This window comes from Dendrobates tinctorius, unplaced genomic scaffold (genome assembly GCF_039654945.1).
Source record: "Dendrobates tinctorius isolate UK_male_01 unplaced genomic scaffold, ASM3965494v1 ptg000099l, whole genome shotgun sequence".
NCBI lineage: Eukaryota > Metazoa > Chordata > Amphibia > Anura > Dendrobatidae > Dendrobates > Dendrobates tinctorius.
The window spans coordinates 1,512,087-1,533,331 of NW_027361767.1; the positions used below are offsets into that span (position 1 = coordinate 1,512,087).

General features: G+C 44.3%; 1 protein-coding gene and 1 long non-coding RNA gene across 4 annotated transcripts; one reads left to right on the forward strand and one right to left on the reverse strand.

The window, feature by feature from the left end:
* Window positions 1–3,326: 3,326 nt before the first annotated feature.
* Window positions 3,327–5,833, reverse strand: LOC141099234 (uncharacterized). The gene is made up of 2 exons (XR_012234460.1): window positions 5,764–5,833; window positions 3,327–3,958 (listed from the first exon to the last, which is right to left on the reverse strand). It is a non-coding gene; the product is annotated as an uncharacterized lncRNA (long non-coding RNA).
* A 119-nt stretch (window positions 5,834–5,952) lies between these two features.
* On the forward strand, window positions 5,953–17,564 carry STX10 (syntaxin 10). 3 transcript variants are annotated; one of them, XM_073587386.1, is made up of 8 exons: window positions 5,957–6,457; window positions 6,646–6,815; window positions 7,656–7,750; window positions 12,427–12,489; window positions 12,565–12,672; window positions 13,275–13,381; window positions 13,464–13,558; window positions 17,238–17,564. In XM_073587386.1, the coding sequence occupies exons 1-8, from the start codon at window positions 6,423–6,425 to the stop codon at window positions 17,318–17,320; spliced, it is 756 nt and encodes a 251-aa protein (XP_073443487.1). In that variant the 5' UTR covers window positions 5,957–6,422; the 3' UTR covers window positions 17,321–17,564. The 3 variants fall into 3 exon arrangements, with proteins under 3 accessions (XP_073443486.1, XP_073443488.1, XP_073443487.1); XM_073587385.1 differs by having other exon boundaries at window positions 5,953–6,457; window positions 12,427–12,672; XM_073587387.1 differs by lacking the exon at window positions 12,565–12,672 and having other exon boundaries at window positions 5,954–6,457.
* Window positions 17,565–21,245: the final 3,681 nt, after the last annotated feature.

Genomic DNA, 21,245 nt, shown 5'->3' on the forward strand with positions numbered 1-21,245 from the left:
GATGTCAGGAATTTTGTGCAGTCCTGTGGGACTTGTTCTCGGTCCAAACCCTGTTCTCGTTCTAGTGGGTTGTTGATGCCCCTGCCGGTGCCCAAGAGGCCATGGACCCATATCTCAATGGATTTTATTTCCGATCTTCCTGTCTCTCAGAGAATTACTTATCTGGGTGATTTGTGATAGATTTTCTAAGATGATCCATCTTGTACCACTTCCAAAGTTGCCATCTTCTTCAGAGTTGGTGCCCTTGTTTTTACAACAGGTGGTTCGGTTGCACGGGATTCCTGAGAACATTGTCGGACAGAGGAGTCCAGTTTGTTCCAAACTGGAAATTCAGTTACATTTCTCCTCTGCATTTCAACCTCAGACCAATGGGCAGACTGAGAGAACAAACCAGACTTTGGAGTCCTATTTGAGATGGTTTATATCTGCTAATCAGGATGACTGGGTCTCATTTCTGCCCTTGGCCGAATTCGCGCTAAACAATAGAGCTAGTTCTGCCACTTTGATGGCGCCCTTTTTCTGTAACTTTGGGTTTCATCCTCGATTTTCTTCAGTGCAAGTGGAATCTTCGACCTGCCCAAGTGTGGACACTGGTAGAGAGAATGCAGATTTGGGACCAAGTGGTGGATAAGCTGTCCCTCTCTCAGGAAAAAGCCCAACGGTTTTCCAACCGGCATAGGACCATTGGTCCCTGGTTTAAAGTGGGTGATATGGTTTGGTTGTCATCAAAGAATATTCCTATGAAGGTTGCGTCTCTAAAGTTCAAGCCAAGATTCATTGGACCGTATAAGATTTTGGAGATTCTTAATCCTGTTTCTTTTCGATTGGCTCTTCCAGTTACGTTTAAGATCCATAACGTGATTCATAAATCTCTGTTGAAGAGGTTTGTGGAGCCAGTAGTTCCTATGGCGGCGCCTCCTGACCCTGTATTGGTTAAAGGCAATGTGAAATATGAGGTAGAGAAAATATTGGATTCTCGTTTGGCTAGACGGAGACTCCAGTACTTGGTCAAAAGGAAGGGTTATGGCCAGGAGGATAATTCTTGGGTCTCTGCTTCTGACATTCATGCAGATAGATTGGTTCGTGCTTTTCACCGGGCCCATCCTGATCGGCCTGGTGGCGTGGATGAGGGTTCGGTGACCCCTCCTCAAGGGGGGGTACTGTTGTGAATTCGCTTTCTGGCCTACTTCTGGTTACTAGTGAAGGTAGTGGAGCTGTTTATATTGACAGAGGGGTCGCGAGTTCTCTTTCTGGGCTCCCTCTGGTGGTTATTGGAGGTAATGGAGCTGATCTGATTAACAGAGGCTTGCCATCTGATGAGGACGATTGGAGATCTGGAGTTTCAGACTGGATTTAAGACAGCCGACTCCCTCTATCCCTGCTGGTGATTTTTTCCTGCCTCCTGAGGTCTTAGTTTCCAGCTCAGTCCCTGCATGCTCAGCTAAGTGTTCTTTTGCTAGTGTTCACATTTGATCTGGTTTTGTCTATTTCAGTTTTGTGTGGTCAGCAAGCTCCGGCTGGGGCTGTGCTGAATCTCCATCCATGTTACTGCTTGTGCCAGTTTGTTTTTGTCCCTTATTAGATTGGCCTCTTTTTGCTCTGCTTTCAGAATATACCAGAGTGCTCATAAAGTGGGCGAATTCGTGCGACTTCAGTATTTTTCTATCAGAAGGACATTTTTTGCAGGGTTTTTTGCGTGATTGCAGACAGTGTCTTTCCTGTCCTGTTTAGTGTGGGCCCCATCGTTTGCTCAGTCTATTTTCCTAACTGCGTTAGTGTTTTCATCTTGTCTCACCGACAATATATGTTTGGGGGATATCTATTCCTTTGGGGTCTGCTCCGGGGCAGTTTAGATTTCCCCTTTCTTGCTTTAGGCTTATTTAGCTCTCCGGCTGTGTCGAGGTGTCTAGGATCATCGTAGGTACGCTCCACGGCTACTGCTAGTTGTGTGGATAGGATCAGGGGTCTGCAATCCGCTTAGTTACCAAAGTCTCTGGTTTTCTGTGGCTTCGCTTGGTCTTGCTCTCCTCATCGGTGACCCAATCATAACAGTTAGGGTTTTGAACTGGAGCCTCTGGGCAATAGGAAGCCAGTGAAAGGCTTGGCATAAGGGGGAGGCTGGGGAATAGCGGGGAGACAGGTGGATTATTCAGGCAGCAGAGTGTAGGATGGACTGGAGTGGTGCCAGAGTGCTGGAGGGGAGGCCAGAGAGTAAGAGGTTGCAGTAGTCGAGGCGGGAGATAAGGGCGTGCACTAGTGTTTTTGTGGTTTCATGGTTGAGGAATGTGCGGATCCATGAAATATTTTTGAGTTTGAGGTGGCAAGAGGAGGCAAGGGCTTGGATAATTGGTTTGAAAGATAGGACAGAGTCGAGGACCACCCCATGCGGGACTGGGGAAAACGAGCAGCCATTGACATTGATGGATAGGTCTGGTGGAGGGATAGAGTGAGATGGGGAAAGATGATGAATTCTGTTTTGTCCATGTTCAGTTTGAGAAAGCGAGCAGAAAAGAAGGCTGAAATAGCAGACAGACATTGTGGAATTTTGGTCAGTAAGGAGGTGAGGTCAGGTCTAGATAGGTAGATCTGTGTGTTATCGGCGTAGATGTGACACGGCAAGCCGTGGGATTCTATGAGCTGTTCCAGGCCTAAGGTGTAGATGGAGAAGAGTAGGGGTCCTAGGACTGAGCCTTGAGGAACACCGACAGACAGGGACGAGGTGAGGAGGTGGTGTGTGAGAGGGAGACACTAAATGTTCGGTCTGTTAGGTATGAGGAGATCCAGGATAGGGCCAAGTCTGTGATGCAAAGAGATGAGAGAATCTGTAGCAGAAGGGAATGGTCCACGGTGTCGAAGGCAGAAGACAGGTTCAGGAGAAGGAAGACAGTAGTTTCGCTTGCTCTTGGTGGTTAGTAGGTCGTTATTGACTTTAGTTAGGGCAGTTTCAGTTGAGTGATGCTGTCGGAAGCCAGATTGTAACCGGTCAAAGAGGGAACAGGAGGAGAGGTGGGAGGACAGTTCAAGATATACATGTTGTTAAAACAATAAAAAAAAAATTAAATATACACATATTTTGTATTGCCGTGTTCAGAATCGCTCAATCTATCAATGTATAAAAGGAATTAACCCGATCAAACCTGGGTTCAAATCACACCAAGAACAAGATCTCCAAGGAGTTTGTATATTCTTCCCGTGTTTGTGTGGGTTTCTACCAGGTACTCCAGTTTCTTCCCACAATCCAAAGACATACTGATAGGGTCAGTTATGATAATGTCTGTAAAGCACTGTGGAATTAATGACGTTATATAAGTGAGTAAAATAATAAATCTCTTTGGCTCAAATACATCTTTATTAGCATGGAGAAATTCCTGCAAATTGTCTGGTGTAGCATTTATTATGAGTGCTAGATTTTATGCCCGAGGTGCTCTAAGCTGGGTAATTTCTTCCCAAAAAAATATGTACAATCATGATGTACGATATGTGGAGTCAAGCCAGTAGTTCCTGTAGTGTTATAAAGGCCGCCTGCTGCTTCACCTCAGTGTACCAGGCCGATGACAAGATCAGGTCCAGACTGTAGATGAGGTGTTTGCCCCCTTGCATCATGGCCAGAAGGTGTCTTCTCAAATCTCCTTGGTGAAAGGCGTCACAGGGGTTATATTCAGATTCAGAGATGGGGGTCTGCAAGGGAGTGTTCTATGGTGGGGTAGAAGTTGAGGTGGATCCTGGTGCTGCTGTTGGGAACGACCTGGTTTGAATGGTCTGGTCAGCACCGTCTTTTTCAGGCGGGTGGCTGATTGATGCTCAGCTTTGATGCGGTTGAACAATTTTTGAGCTTCCAGTATCTCCGAAGAGGTGAACTCAGTTCCTGAGATTACACCTCTGATGATGTCAGCGCAAGAGGGCAAATCTATCCGAGCTCGGTACTTCAGCTGATGACATGTTGGCGTTCAAGATTACCCTGTGGAGGTTACATAGGTCAAATGTGGCGACAGATTCCTTTTAAACTATTAAAGGGGTTGTCCACAACTAGTACAACCCCTTAACGACCAAGCCATTTTGTAGGTTAAAGACCAGGCCTTAATTTTGAAATCAGACCACTGTCACTTTATGTGCTTATAACTTTGGAACGCTTCAACAGATCCTGCTGATTCTGAGACTGTTTTTTCGTGACATATTGTACTTCATGTTAGTGGTAAAATTTCTTCGATATGACTTGCGTTTGTTTATGAAAAAAATGGAAATATGGCAAGAAATTTTAAAATTTTGCAATTTTCAAACTTTTATTTTTTATGCCCTCAAATCAGAGGGATATGTCACAAAAATTAGTTAATAAATAACATTTCCCACATGTCTACTTTACATCAGCACAATTTTGGAACCAAAAATTTTTTTTGTTAGTAAGTTATAAGGGATAAAAGTTGACCAGCGATTTCTCATGTTTACAACAAAATTTACAAAACCATTTTTTTTTAGGGACCACCTCACATTTGAAGTCATTTTGAGGGGTCAATATGACAGAAAATACCCAAAAGTGACACCATTCTAAAAACTGCACCCCTCAAGGTGTTCAAAACCACATTCAAGAAATGTATTAACCCTTTAGGTACTTCACAAGAATTGAAGCAATGTGGAAGGGGTTAAATAAAAGGTGACCAGACTCATATGTACCCCAAATGGTGCTCCCACTCCCCCGTCAAAAAATAAATAAAAATTAAAAAAAAAAACATCTTACCAAGTAAAACAAAAACAATTAACTGAAGACTTAAAAAGTGTTTTGTTTTTTTTTCGTTTTTACAAAGTTTTGACTTTTTTCAGTGATGATGATCTGCAGTCCTACTGATGTGGAGAATCAGGTATTCCGTCATTTTGAGGCTGTGTGCCCATGGAAGCGCTTTTTTTTTTTCTTGTTTGTCCAGGTCAAAACGCTTCAACAACGCATACAAGAAGCATCTCATTCATTTTAAATGAATTCCACACTTTTTGTGCACATTGATGCGTTTTTTCCTTCGGAAAAAAAATGCAGCATGCTCATTAATTTTGCGGAAAAGTCCGCGTTTTTGAGTCAGAAGACACGCGGGAAAAAAAGGCATCAAAAACGCGCGTTTTCTGGGAAGGAGTCTGGTTTTGAAGCAGAAATTTTCTGCATCCGTTGGCACATAGCCTGAACGTTAACTGAACGCCATAAAAAACATAAAGGAAAAAAAAATGTCAGATTGAGCAGGAGGTTTATTTTGCGCCATTTTTACCAAACTTGGATTTTTTTTCTATGTTTTTCAGCACATTAAAGAGTAAAATTATCTGCAACCCGCCACTGTAGAGTTATGTTGACAGTAAAATAAAATTATGGCTTTTGGATGAAACAGAAAAAAAAAAAAAAAAGAAAGAAAATGAAAATTGTTCAGAGGAAATGGATATGTTTACAGCTTGGCCAAAAAAAAAAAAATATCTATATATATATATTTTTTACCTCACGTTTTTATAACGTTGTCTTGGCGCTCAGTGGAGAGATATGAGAGCGCAGGCCCATGAGACAAACCGGCGGGCACCGATGTGTCACAGACACACGACAGATTAATAAAATGGCGCTAAACCCTGACCAGAGGCATGAAAACACCTGCCATTGGCCATAATGATAGTTTCATCAGTAAAAAGGGAATAAAATGACCCTGAGAGCAGAACGAGACATTTTCTATCACTATTTAATCTAAATTTCAATAAGAAACCAAACACTAAACTATTCTCCACAGACAGTGAACATTTTACCTTACAATATTCAACACAGTAATAACTGCGTCACTCGACGACTTCCCGCCAACCAATAGCTGTGGGCGGGGTTACAGAAAAAAGGCGGGATGTCAATGTGGGCGGGGTTGTAGTGAAGGTGTCACGCTACGTGGGCGGGGTTCTCGTCAGAGCGTACCGAACGTACTACAATTCCCAGGATTCGTAGCGGGCAGAACCGGAAACACGTGGAAAGTGGAGCTTCTAGGGGGTGTGGGGTCGGGTGGGAAGAGGGACGGTTGACAAGTGAGAGGGGAGCGCTGCTGCTGAGCCGACAGGAGTGGGAGGGGGCTGAGGAAACCCCCCAAAACAGTGCCATAATAAGCCTGCACTGGACACTCCATGCACCAGCTGTTTTTGGGCTGTAATATTCTGGGGGCTCTGTATAATTTGGTCTGGTTGGTTAGTTAGTAGTAGTAGGCTTTAAGTGGACGTTTTTACTTTATAACTTTGATTTTTAAGGCTACCCCTTTAAATCTTAAAGGAGCCGCCTGCCTTTGGGCTGTATGTTGACTCATTTGCTTATCGCTCCCCGGTGAGACTTATTTCTAGGGGCTGAGCGCTTTATGGAGGGGTACAGGCCGGATCTGGATACATAAAGTAGTAATAGTCCTCCGGTAACGAAGAAGAGATCGTCTGCCATGTCTCTGGAGGATCCATTCTCAGTCGTTCGGGGGTGAGTATCTGCTCTTTGAGCGTGGCGGGGGTGATAATCTCACCGGCTACTGATCCACGCAGAAGAATGAGTGCTGGCTGCAGCAGGAGCCTCCCCCCACTGCTCCGTCTAATGGAAAGATACATTGTTTCATGAGTATTTGTTGTCGCCATGCATACATGACCCATATATCCCCTCTTCTTCCTCAGGGAGGTGCAGAAGGCCCTGAACACCAGCCGGGGTCTGTACCAGCGCTGGTGCGAGCTCCTGCAGGAGGATCACATGACCAGCACCGAGGAGTTTGATTGGACAACCAACGAACTCCGAAATTCCCTGAGAAGCATCGAGTGGGACCTGGAGGACTTGGAGGAGACCATCAGTATCCGGACGCCATAGTTCCTTGTTACCCAGCATTCCCTGGGTCTCAGACCCTCCCCTCTCTACCCCCCCATAGTTCCCTGTTACCCAGCATTCCCTGGGTCTCAGACCCCCAGTCTCTACCCCCCCCATAGTTCCCTGTTACCCAGCATTCCCTGTTTCTCGGACCCCCCCTCTCTACCCCCCCATAGTTCCCCATTACTCAGCATTCCCTGGGTCTCAGACCCCCCCCTCTCTACCCCCCCATAGTTCCCCATTACCCAGCATTCCTTGGGTCTCAGACCCCCCCTCTCTGCCCCCCCATAGTTCCCCGTTACCCAGCATTCCCTGGGTCTCAGACCCCTCCTCTCTACCCCCCATAGTTCCCCTCTCCCAGCATTCCCTGGGTCTCAGACCCCCCCTCTCTACCCCTCATAGTTCCCCGTTACCCAGCATTCCCTGGGTCTCGGACCCCTCCTCTATACCCCCCCCCATAGTTCCCCGTCACCCAGCATTCCCTGGGTCTCAGACCCCCCCCTCTCTGCCCCCCATAGTTCCCCTTACCCAGCATTCCCTGGGTCTTAGACCCCCCCCCTCTCTATCCCCCATAGTTCCCCGTTACCCAGCATTCCCTGGGTCTCGGACCCCTCTCTACCCACCATAGTTCCCCGTTACCCAGCATTTCCTGGGTCTCAGACCCCCCCTCTCTACCTCCCCCATAGTTCCCCGTTACCTAGCATTCTCTGGGTCTCAGACCCCCCCTCTCTACCCCCTTCCCCCCATAGTTCCCCGTTACCCAGCATTCCCTGGGTCTCAGACCCCCCCCCACCTTTGAGTTTTTTTTCCTTTACGCATATCTTGGGCATCGTCGAATCAAACCAGAAGAAGTTTAAGATCTCTGAGGCCGAGCTGACCGAGAGGAGAGACTTTGTGGAGAAGACGCGGAGTTCTTTAAAGGTGACGCCTAAACTTTTATTTTCTGTATTAACCCCTTCCCGTGATGCCACGTCCTGTGTCGGGTGCTGTGGGGGGCTTGTGAAGCCAGGTCCGGAGCAGAGCCCTCGCCACACAGGGAAGCTGCTGGCTGTGTCAAACCGCCAGCACTAGCCTGACATGGCTGCTCCGCTCACTTCCATTTATCCGATTAAACGGGTCTGATGGCTGTACTTAAAGGGGTTTTCCACTTTCAGGAAACACAGTAGAATGCCTAAGATAAAAAAAGATCTTCCTCGGGTTCCCACTGCTGCTCAGCTTTGGCTTCAGGTGTGATTTCACTTCACTGCTGCAGCCAATCATAGAATCGTAGAGTTGGAAGGGACCTCCTGGGCCATCTGGTCCAACCTCCTGCTCAAAGCAGGATTTGCTAAATCATCCCAGACAGATGTCTGTCTAACCTCTGTTTGAAGAGTTCTATTGAAGCAGAACTCACCACCTCTCATGGCAGCCTGTTCCACTCATTGATCACTCTGTCAAAAAGTTTTTTCTAATATCTAATCTGTGTCTCCTCCCATTCAGCTTCATCCCATTGCTTCTAGTCTTTCCTTGTGCAAATGAGAATAAAGTTGATCCTTCTACAATGTGACAGCCCTTTAGATGTTTGTAGACAGCTATTAAGTCTTCTCTTCTGCAAGCTAGACATTCCCAAATCCTGCAACCTTTCCTCATAAGACAGGATTTGCCGACCGGTCACCATTCTGGTCGCTCTTTTCTGAACTTGCTCCAGTTTGTTGATGTCTTTTTTAAAATGTGGTGACCAAAACTGGGCACAGTATTCCAGATGAGGTCTGACCAAAGAGGAGTAGAGGGCAATAATGACTTCACGTGTTCTAGACTGTATGCTTCTGTTAATACATCCTAGAATTGCATTTGCCTTTTTTGCTGCTGCATCACACTGTTGACTCATATTCAGTCTGTGATCTATTAGTATACCCAAGTCTTTTTCACATGTGCTGTTGCTTAGCCCTATTCCTCCCATTCTGTATATGCTTTTTTCATTTTTATTGCCCAGATGTAGTACTTTGCATTTTTCCCTGTTAAAAACCATTCAGTTAGTTGCTGCCCACTGCTCCAGTTTATTTATATCTTTTTGAATCCTCTCTCTGTTTTCTCTAGTATTAGCTATCCCTCCTAGCTTTGTGTCATCAGCAAATTTAATCAGTTTACCCTCAATTCCTTCATCTAAATCGTTGATAAAGATGTTGAACAATACAGGGCCCAGGACGGAGCCCTGTGGTACCCCACTTGAGACATTCTTCCAACTGGATGTGCAGCCATTTACGACCACTCTTTGGGTCCGATCACTAAGCCAGTTATGAATCCACCTAACAGTTGCCTTGTCCATTCCATACTTAGTCATTTTTTCAATAAGGATTGCGTGAGATACTTTGTCAAATGCTTTGCTGAAGTCAAGATATACTATATCTACAGCATTTTCCTGATCCACCCAATCAGTGATTCTGTCATAGAAGGAAATTAAGTTAGTCTGACATGACTTATTAGCTACAAACCCATGCTGACTGTTTAATCCCTTCATTCTTATCCAGGTATTGACATACATGTTGTTTAATAATTTGTTCAAAGATCTTTCCTGGTATAAAAGTCAGACTCACCGGCCTATAGTTTCCTGGGTCCACCTTCTTCCCCTTTTTGAAGATAGGAACAACATTTGCTCTTCTCCAGTCTTCTGGGACTTCTCCTGTTCTCCTAGAATTTTCAAAGATTATGGAGAGGGGTTCAAAAATTTCTTTTGCTATCTCCTTCAGTACTCTGTGGTGTAATTCATCTGGACCTGGAGACTTGAATTCATTTAGGTTAGCTAATTGTTTCCTCACTATCTTTCTGTTTATAAATATCCTGGATTCTTCTATTCCCTTAATAGGACAGTGAAGAACAGTTGATGTTACATTTCCTTTCGTAGAGAAAACAGATGCAAAATAGGAATTTAAAAGTTCGACCTTCTCAACATCCTGTCTTACCATTTCATCATTTTCATCCTGTAAAAATTCTATAGCATCTTTGACTTTTCTTTTACTTTTGACATATCCCCAAAATCCTTTATCATTGCTTTTGACGTCTCTTGCAAGCCTCAATTCATTGTCAGCTTTAGTTAATCTGATTTGTGCCCTGCAGGTGCTGCAGACAGCATTATATTCTTCTTTTGATATGCCTCCCTCTTTCCATTTTATAAACATTTTTTTCTTCCTCTTTAGCATGTGCTTAAGTTCTGTGTTCATCCATCCTGGTTTCCTTAAATGCTTCCTATTCTTCCCTCTTTTCGGAATTGTTAACAACTGTGCTTTGAGAATTTCATTTTTCAAGATTTCCCATCCTTCCTGGACATTTTTGTCTTTAAGGATATCCAGCCATTGGATCCCTCCAATTCTCTTTCTGAATCCCTTAAAATCTGCCTTTCTGAAATCTAACGTTGACGTCTGAGTCTTCACAGGTCTTCCTCCTCTAGTTATCCAAAATTCTAAAATAGCATGGTCGCTACCTCCTAGGGTCCCAGCCACTTTTACCTCCTCAACCATTTCCTCCCTGTTTATAAGGATTAGATCCAAGGTAGCAGTTCCCCTTGTTTTCTCCCCTACCTTCTGGAAGATAAAGTTGTCAGCAAGAGAGGATAAGAATTTCCTTGACCTGTTAGTTTTGCCTGAGAGAGATTCCCAACAAATGTCTGGATAGTTGAAATCTCCCATGACAACTATGTCATATTTTTTGGAGAACTTGGCCATTTGATGCATAAAGAGTTCATCCATATCTTCAGCTTGCACAGGCGGCCTGTAGTAAATGCCTACAATGGTGTCCTTTCCATTGTTCTGTCCTTGTATTCTTACCCAAACAGTTTCCACAGAACTCCCAGTCTCTGAAGCTTCAATCTCTGTGCTCATTGGCTCTTGCTGTCTACCTCGGCACAACTGTTTGTCTCAGCATTCTGCTACAGTAATGACGTCACCGCTGCAGCCTATCGCTTATCTCAGTGGTTCATGCTGTCTACCTCTGCAAAACTCCTGGGATCAGTATTTTGCTACAGTGCTGACATCAAAGCGCTGAGACCTGAGAAGCGATGGGGGGGGCTGCTGCTGGACTCGGGGAAGGTGACTAGCTCCCGTTTGATATTTTAGGTCTTGGGGGGTTCATTTTCCTGAAAGTGGGAAAACCCCTGTAAGTAGATTAATCCCAGTGGAGCGTCATTTCGAGCAGTCATCGGCCTATTCGCAGGGTGCCTACAGCATGAACCGGCCCTAGTCACGGCCATCTTGATGTTTCCGTGAAGCCCAGACACAAGGGTGACATTAATTTTCACAGTATACTGAAATATTATTGTATTTAGCAGGGCTGTGGAGTCGGTAAGCCAAACCTGCGACTCCGACTCCTCAATTTCCCTTACACCGACTCCAACTCTGACTCCACGACTCCGACTCCCACACATATTGCTTATATTTAAGTGAAAAATTTATTGTAGTACAATGTGAACCTCAGACATTTAATCATTTTTATGATCCAATAATCAAGATATTTAGATAGAACAGAATATATATTGGTGTACTACCCGGTTTTCATTCTTTTTGGTACAGATACGATATGGATAGACAGATATGGATAAATGGATAGATAGAGCAGATTTCTAATCTGCTTTTGCTATTGAAAACATTATCTATGAGCTCAAAAACCTTTCAGGTGATGCAGTTTTTTAAAAAGATGATCAGCTTTTGCAGCTGAAAAACGTATCCTCAAAAAACACAGGAAAAACGCTGTGTGTGAATGTAGCCTTAGATCAGGAATAGAACAGCCATTTATAGGACATTTCATAACTTTCCCAAACTCCTATGAAAAAATATTCAGCACATCCTTCATTAAATTACTGTACCCAATTTATTATATATTTTCGGAGTCGGTCCATTTTATACCGACTCCAACTCCGACTCCGACTCCACAGCCCTGGTATTTAGAACAAAAGATCATAAGTTCAGACTAAAATAACAAAAAAAAAAAGTTTAAAAAATATTAAACTGTAAAAAAAATTTGTTAGCAACCCTTTTCCCCATTCAAAAAATATAGAAATTTAACATCTAAACCTATTAAGGTTTTGGTGCATCCACAAATGTCTGATTTATCACATTAAAAATGATTTAACCCATACGGAAGAAAAAAATGAAACTAGAAAATTTGCACCATAATGCAATAGAATGCGGCCAAAGCAGTTCCAATATGAAAACTCCTCACGCACAGCTCCACCAACGGAAAACTAAAAAAAAAAGTGACGGGTGTTAGAAAGCGGAGACGGAAAACAAATACTGATCCGGAGGATCGCGCTGCCGGGAAATTTTTAATCGTGCAATGAACGCCGTAAAAAGGAATCCTAAAAGAAAAAAAAAAAATGGCGGAACTGTTTTATTTCACCACTTTTTTTCGTGTTTTTTTTCTGTACTATAAATGATATCCAAAATTACAAGTCATGCCCTCCCAAAAAAAAACAACAATCCTTCGCTCAACGATACCTATAAAAAGTAAATAAATTGGTGGCTACCTGGTCTTCCCGTTACTGGACATTGAAGCCGCGCTGAGCAGTGTTATGGCGGCCGTAGAGTCTGCGATTCCATCTTATGTCGGTAACGTGTGTGTAATTTTAGGAAATGAGGGATCACATCTCCAGTCCCAGAGCTCAGGCCTTCACGGAGCGGAAGAACCGAGAGGTAACGAGATCTCCCTACGGGGCGGTCACTTTATATAATATACCGCACTCTCACCTGTGGTCTCTTCACTCTCAGGCGTTAGGCGTCTCTCACCCTCTGACCTCCGATCACTTCTCTCGATTGGACGACGAGATCGTCTCTGGAAACTCGCGCTACATCGAGGACCAGCAAGCGCAGCAGCAGGTGTGCCCTCCATTGTTATTGGGGGGGGCGGGGGGTGTCTCCAGGACAGGGTAGATCCTTATCATGTCCTATAATTCCACATTGGGCAAGAAATGGTCTCAGCCGGTCCACTCATTAGCATCATGAACGCTGCAGCCAATCACTGGCATCAAGCGATGTTGCCGTGTACAGCGTGTGATAGTCTGCAGCTGTCACATGAATGACGGAGAAGTTGGTCTGTAACCACTGTACTAAAATATCAGAGGTAAGGGCGCAGTCAGATGGACATCTAAATGCACGGACTGGCTAGCGGCTCATGCCCCTAACGGGGACGCTTCATGGAAACGCTTGGGTCAGGAGTGCCACCGGCCAGTCCGTGCATTACGGTTCTATTTTTCCGGTCGTCTGCCTGCGCCCTAATGCTGATGGTTATGACCCCACTCACCTGCACAATCGGCAAATATCATGCGCGTTTTGTTTTCTGATGAGCAGCTGACATGGCCGATCGTGCAATCGTCTCCCCAAATGTGTGGTTTCATAATGACACGTGCAGCGGTGTGAGCGCCCCCCTCAGACGACATAGGGCATAACACGTATATGACCTGTATGTATTATCTCGTCAGCTGATTATGAACGAGCAGGACGCGGAGCTGGAGTTAGTATCGGGCAGTATCCGGGTTCTGAAGAACATGTCGGGGAAGATCGGAGATGAACTGGACGAGCAGGCCGTGTACGTCACCGTCGTGCAGTCATGTTATACACACACACACACGTCGTGCTGGTATCTGACGCTCGTTCCCTCTCTTACTCAGGATGCTCAATGAGTTTTCCTACGAGATGGACAATACTCAAAGTCGCATGGACACAGTTCTCAAAAGAATGGCCAAAGTATCACACATGACCAGTGGTAAGACTTTCTTACAGCGGTAGATATCATAATAGGGCTTTAAAGGAGTCCTCAGTGCTTCACGCTTGTGTGTTGGGAGGTGTGGGCTAACAACACTCAGTGAGAGGCACCGAAGAACTCCTACTAATTAAAGGGGTTATCCAATCTTAAGCTACAAGTCTGTGTCCGAAACACAGAATAACAAGCGTGTAACAATACTCTGTTGTAAAAAAGTAACAGTAAGCATCAAGTGCTAGTAAAAAGATGGCAAACAGGGTATTTGGTTGATACGTTTTTTTTTTGCAAAAAATGTATACTAAGCCGCTCCACCAAACGTCAAGGTAACCCCATGTCAGAGCAGTCCTAACCGATGTATTTAAAAACCGTACCATGTGTATAGCGGCTTAGTATACATTTTTGGCAAAAAGCGCATCAACCAAATACCCTGTTTTGTCATCTTTTTACTAGCACTTGATGTTTACTGTTACTTTTTTACAACAGAGTATTTTTATGCATTTGTTATACTGTGTTTCAGTCTTTTGGTGGTGTGAACACTGTCCTACAGACTTGTTCACTGTGCGCATGGCCCATGTGTTTATATTCAAGTCTATATGTCTGCAGGCTTGTGAATCTGGAGTGCGGTGCGTTGATTGTTCAGTGTCAGGAGCGGGCAGTCATGCATTAGTAAAGGCCAGTTACAGTCTAGTCGGCATGTACAGTTGTGGCCAAAAGTATCGACACCCCTGCAATTCTGTCAGATAATACTCAGTTTCTTCCTGAAAATGATTGCAAACACAAATTCTTTGGTATTATTATCTTCATTTAATTTGTCTTAAATGAAAAAACACAAAAGAGAATGAAGAAAAAAGCAAAACATTGATCATTTCACACAAAACTCCAAAAATGGGCCAGACAAAAGTATTGGCACCCTCAGCCTAATACTTGGTTGCACAACCTTTAGTCAAATAACTGTGACCAACCGCTTCCGGTAACCATCAATGAGTTTCTTACAATGCTCTGCTGGAATATTAGATCATTCTTCTTTGGCAAACTGCTCCAGGTCCCTGATATTTGAAGGGTGCCTGCTCCAAACTGCCATTTTTAGATCTCTCCACAGGTGTTCTATGGGATTCAGGTCTGGACTCATTGCTGGCCACCTTAGAAGTCTCCAGTGCTTTCTCTCAAACCATTTTCTAGTGTTTTTGAAGTGTGTTTTGGGTCATTGTCCTGCTGGAAGACCCATGACCTCTGAGGGAGACCCAGCTTTCTCACACTGGGCCCTACATTATGCTGCAAAATTTGTAGGTAGTCTTCAGACTTCATAATGCCATGCACATGGTCAAGCAGTCCAGTGCCAGAGGCAGCAAAGCAACCCCAAAACATCAGGGAACCTCCGCCATGTTTGACTGTAGGGACCGTGTTCTTTTCTTTGAATGCCTCTTTTTTTCTCCTGTAAACTCTATGTTGATGCCTTTGCCCAAAAAGCTCTACTTTTGTCTCATCTGACCAGAGAACATTCTTCCAAAACGTTTTAGGCTTTTTCAGGTAAGCTTTGGCAAACTCCAGCCTGGCTTTTTTTATGTCTTGGGGTAAGAAGTGGGGTCTTCCTGGGTCTCCTACCATTCAGACGCCGACGGATAGTACGGGTCGACACTGTTGTACCCTCGGACGGCAGGGCAGCTTGAACTTGTTTGGATGTTAGGGTACCGTTGCACTTAGCGATGCACCAGTGATCCCGACAACGATATGGATCGCTGGTGCATCGCTAAGTAGTTGCTAGTGAGCTGCCACACAGGCAGATCTCACCAGCGACATCGCTGGGGTCGGGGGTCGCTACTTACCTGTCAGACGCGGTGATCCTGACGTCCTCCCCCCCCCCCCCGCGTCCACGCGTCGCTCATCGGCGCCACAGGAAGCGGCCGACGAGAAAAGATCCAGGACCTTCTCGCGTGACGAGCAGCGGGGTCGGAGGTAAGTATCAGACATAGCAATATCGCTATAACGTCACAAAATCGGTGATGTTACAGCGATATTGCTATGTGTAACGGGGGCTTAAGTCGATGTTCTTTATCCAACATCCGCACAATCTTTCGTTGAAATCTCTTGGCAATTTTTCTTTTCCGTCCACATCTAGGGGGTTAGCCACAGTGCCATGGGCTTTAAACTTCTTGATGACACTGCGCACGGTAGACACAGGAACATTCAGGTCTTTGGAGATGGACTTGTAGCCTTGAGATTGCTCATGCTTCCTCACAATTTGGTTTCTCAAGTCCTCAGACAGTTCTTTGGTCTTCTTTCTTTTCTCCATGCTCAATGTGGTACACACAAGGACACAGGACAGAGGTTGAGTCAACTTTAATCCATGTCAACTGGCTGCAAGTGTGATTTAGTTATTGCCAACACCTGTTAGGTGCCACAGGTAAGTTACAGGTGCTGTTAATTACACAAATTAGAGAAGCATCACATGATTTTTCGAACAGTGCCAATACTTCTGTCCACCCTCTTTTTTATGTTTGGTGTGGAATTATATCCAATTTGGCTTTAGGACAATTCTTTTTGTGTTTTTTTTCATTTAAGACAAATTAAATGAAGATAATAATAACAAAGAATTTGTGTTTGCAATCATTTTCAGGAAGAAACTGAGTATAAGCTGACAGAATTGCAGGGGTGTCAATACTTTTGGCGACAACTGTATGTAAATCCCATACTTGTCATTTGTCCTGCCCCAGAGACTCCTGGCAGCGTGCAGTGTGTGCGATGTGACGATTCACAAGTCTGCAGTCACTACTGACTTGTAGCTTAGGACTGTTCTCCGTCCTCCCAGTGAAGAGCCGTATATTAGGCTTCTATTTTTCCACACTCCGGTTACTTTCTTCATCCGCACCGTCTTATCAGCACTTATCCAAGGCTTTGTGCACAGAATGGAGAAAGTGATTTGTCACCAAGAATAGTGTATGAATGAGTAGAGAAGTTCAGGGAAGGTCACACAAGTGTCCATGTTTGGATCTCTGAAAGAAGTCGTACGAGGATGGATGACGATCCCCGTGTGATGAAGAGGTGCAGACGCGGCTCAGAGCTCAGCTGAAAATGTGTTTTTAACAAGGGAATTACCTGTTGACAGATGGACAAAGAATATTGTAAAGTGAAGAAATTGTCAAAAAATATTAAGTATTTGTCTCTTGTCAAAGATGATTAAAAATCAATTCTGCCGCCCGAGTGCGGATAAGATTTCACTCGCCCTTGTACACATGTCCTGAAATGGCCGATACCAGGGAGCAACAGAGCGCCCTTATCGCTGATAAATGCATCGCTTTCTCCAAAATGCCCTGTTCTTATCGCTAGCCATCAAACTGTTATGATGATCTAGGAATTGATAAGAAAATGCTAAAATAAAAAATACAGCTCACCTTTATAATCCCCCGCCATTACGGTTGGGCTTTGCATTGCGGTGGTGATGTCACGTATGATCACATGATTGTTGCATCCAATCACTGGTTTAGAGTCGTGTCTGATGACCAATGATTGGCTGCAGGATGTACGTGACATCGCCGTAAAGTGATCACAGATCGACGGGGGATTAGCAGATTTCCTGCTTTTGTTCTTTCTAATCATGAAGAAGCCTATACATGTTATATCAGTGTGGACACCTTCCTATACTGCTGATGTGTGGAGTAATGGCAGGTGTTTCTCTCCTTCACAGACCGCCGGCAGTGGTGCGCCATCATCACCTTGGTGGCTATTCTTTTTATTGTACTGATACTGCTACTCACATTGCCGTCATGAAAGGACCCCCGTGACGAGTGATCGGAGCATCCCAGTGCTGTATACATGGAGACTGCAAGTTACAAATGGGGACGGAAATGTATTTCCCTCCCTGGAAAATGAAGACGGATTGTGCCTTTCTGTAAGGTGCCAAACGATCGCCTGCTGATTTATACTTCGTTAATACAATTTATGACAAATGCTTTTGTTTGGTTAAATCTGTGATTAGTCCATCCAATTCCTTAAAATAAAATGCTTAATATTACATCAACCGTTGAGCCTAGTAATACAGGAACAGCAAAAGTCCTCCATTCTGGTGTACGAAAAGGGGAGGAAGGTCCCAAGGAGAAGACACCATTCATATGTCTACATGACTTGAGTAGGGCTCCTGTTCTGAGGTTATCTACATATAAACCCCTTATAATGATGCCCTTCAAGAGAATCTATCCCAAATCTGGGTCTGTCCTATTTTATGAAAAGAGTGGGCAGTATCGGACTAGCTCTGCTATACAACCAGGAGGCTGCATTTCCATTGTAACTGGGGCTAATATACCAGCCCAAGTTACAGGGGAAATCAGATTAAAAATAAAACCATATTTATATGTTCACAAAAGGTTGTGCATGATCCTAAAGGAGAGCAGAATGTGGAATATATATATATCTAATATATAAAGCTCAAGTGTATGTATGTATGTCCGGGATTGGCATCTGCACCGTCGCAGCTACAGCCACAAAATTTGGCACAGTCACACGTCTGGACCCTGAGCGTGTCCTAAGCTATGTTGTGAGGCGAAATTTTAACCCCGCGTTTTCCAATTCACCAATTTTGCCCCTATCAAGCCCCGCCCCTCATTATGATGTCATAATGGTTGCCATGGCGATGCTGATGTCATCATAGGTTGCAAGCCCCGGACTATGGGATGGAGGATGTGTGATGGGTATATGGGCACTAGACTATGGGATGGCAAATATGTATGATGGGTATATGGGCACGGGACTATGGGATGGAGACTATGTATGATGGGTATATGGGCACTCGACTATGGGATGGAGGATATGTATGATGGGTATATGGGCGTGGGCCTATGGGATCGTGAATATGTATGATGGGTATATGGGCATGGGACTATGGGATGGAGGATGTGTGATGGGTATATGGGCACTCGACTATGGGATGGAGGATATGTATGGCGGGTATATGGGCACGGGACTATGGGATGGAGAATATGTATGATGGGTATATGGGCATGGGACTATGGGATGGAGGATATGTATGATGGGTATATGGGCACTCGACTATGGGATGGAGGATATGTATGATGGGTATATGGGCATGGGCCTATGGGATCGTGGATATGTATGATGGGTATATGGGCATGGGATGGAGGATGTGTGATGGGCATGGGACTATGGGATGGCGGATATGTAATCGTGGATATGTATGATGGGTATATGGGCTTATGGGGTGGAGGATGTGTGATGGGTATATGGGCATGGGCCTATGGGATGGAGGATGTGTGATGGGTATATGGGCATGGGCCTATGGGATGGAGGATGTGTGATGGGCATGGGCCTATGGGATGGAGGATATGTATGATGGGTATATGGGCACTGGACTATGGGATGGAGGATAATTATAATTTGTTATAACTAACCACAGTTAGTTACTATGCCCGGGCAGCGCCGGGCTCTTCAGCTAGTATAAATATAAAAAGTAAATAACAAAAAAAAGCTGCTGCTATTCCATATCGCTGTTGCTAGCCCTGCCCCCGTAAAAGAAAATACAATTGTCAGGTTTATAAGATTAATTGTAACAGAAAGGGGAACAACTTTTAAAATGTATTTGTAGTTATAAAAAAGGACACTTGTTACTTTTGTCAGCGACGTTGGTATAAATGTAAAAAAACAGAGTATGAAAATAAATTATGCCCCACACATCACTAAGAAAAGATGCAAAACTGTGAATACTTGATTTTTTTTCTTCTGCTCTTTAAACTGCATATAGCACATGTAGTAAATTCACCTATCATTACCCATATTAAGGCACCTAAAAGGATTTCTCCAAGGCTCTACTGGAAAACGTCTTCTGTGGCTCTGGGTATATTCTGTTTCCCGCATAGTGTATCCTCTGCTCTTTATCAGCGGGCTGCTCCATTGTAGCTCTTGTAGTCCTTTACGCCCCCACCGAGATACACGGCTAAAACAGCCTGAATATATCACTCAAAACTACAGCATGAACGTTCTACCTTTAGGCTGGTTTCACATTAGCGTTGAAACAACGCGCACTGCGTCGGTAAGCCCCGATCCGGCTCCCTGCCCGCCCCATCCGGGATCACCTCCAAGTATCGCATTTGCACGCATGCGATCGGCGCACCCTATCTTTAGCATAGGGTGCGCAGATCATGCGCTGCCAGTGTGAAAGTAGCGTGCTGTGCACTTTTGACGGTGCGCCGAAATGCTGCATTTCGGCGCGCACCGTCAAAAGTGCGCAGCACGCTACTTTCACACTGGTAGCGCATGATCTGCGCACCCTATGCTAAAGATAGGGTGCGCCAATCGCATGCATGCAAATGCGATAGTAGGCGGTGATCCCGGATGGGGCGGGCAGGGAGCCGGATCGGGGCTTACCGACGCAGTGCGCAGCGTTGTTTCAACGCTAATGTGAAACCAGCCTTATAAAGTCCTTTAATCACAGCAGCATGGGCACTTTTTTCTTTTAGACCAACTCTTTAGTATAAGGCTGTGGCCAGATGTCCAGTAGTGATTAGTTAGAACGGATCCATCAGCAATCTGTTGGCAGAAAAGTTGTGCAGACAACTCTTTAGTCCGTTTTTTCTAGAACAGATCTTCGGAAAAGTGGATCCATTAATCAGCCATCCATTTTTTTTTTGCTTACTGGATCCAGTCAGTAAAAAAAACAAAACAGAATTTCACCCACCCAATGGCCAATAGGGTATGCGATAACTGGAACGGAAATTATAATAAGTCCCTGAGGAAGGAAAATGTATGTAGTTAAACATTTGACAATTAAATGGGTGGTTCTACTAAATACAACCCATGTACTTGCACTTTACAGAATATGTGGAATTGGCCAAAAAGAAAAATACCAGATTCTCAGTTCCATCTCCTCCATATAACTGGATAAAGCAGCTTCTTCTGTCTCCCCTTTGTGGCTGTAAGGGCTGATGTTGGGGATTACTGCAGAGGTTTGCCATGACATGATAGGAGCAGTAGTTTCTTTGCAGACTAAAGCATGGGTTAATCCCAGCCGGGTTCAGGAAATAAGACGAGCAGACGTTTTCCTATTTTGTTAAAAACGTTTATTAATATGTTTTCAGATTTTTTTTTTCCATAATGTGCAATGCTCCTGTCTCACAGTTAAGGGAACACACCGCGATATCTTGGCACTTAAAGAGAGCAGAAGGGAGAAGGGGACATGTAAAGTGAGCGATCTAGAAAAAAAAATTGCAAAAAGAAAATTCCCCACCCGCTGTGCCGAGGCCAAAGGGGATGGGGAGCGTCTGTCAAGCATATGCGATTCACAATCAAGAGTGTGCAATTAGTGAAGTTAATTATGGCAGAAGGAAATATGGATTTTTTTTTTTAAATTTTAATTTTCTACAGTTAAAAAATATTATTAAAAAAACAAACAAAATAAATCACCAGCCCAGGGGGGGCAGGAAAATAAAAACTGTGGAAAGTATGCAGCCCTCCTCTCTGCTAGTGTATCAATCTAAAGTTTACCAGTCTGTCTGTGGAAATGCCATTAATATTGCCAGCTAACAAGGGAGAAATCACTTTTATCCTTCATCAAAACTATATTTTATAAGTTAAGGGTCATGCTGTCTAGAAGGAAAATTTAAGATTGAACGTAGTACCTACGGACAGCCACTAGATGGTGCACTAACGTCTGAATAAACAAAACAGCACCATCTAGTGTCTGAAA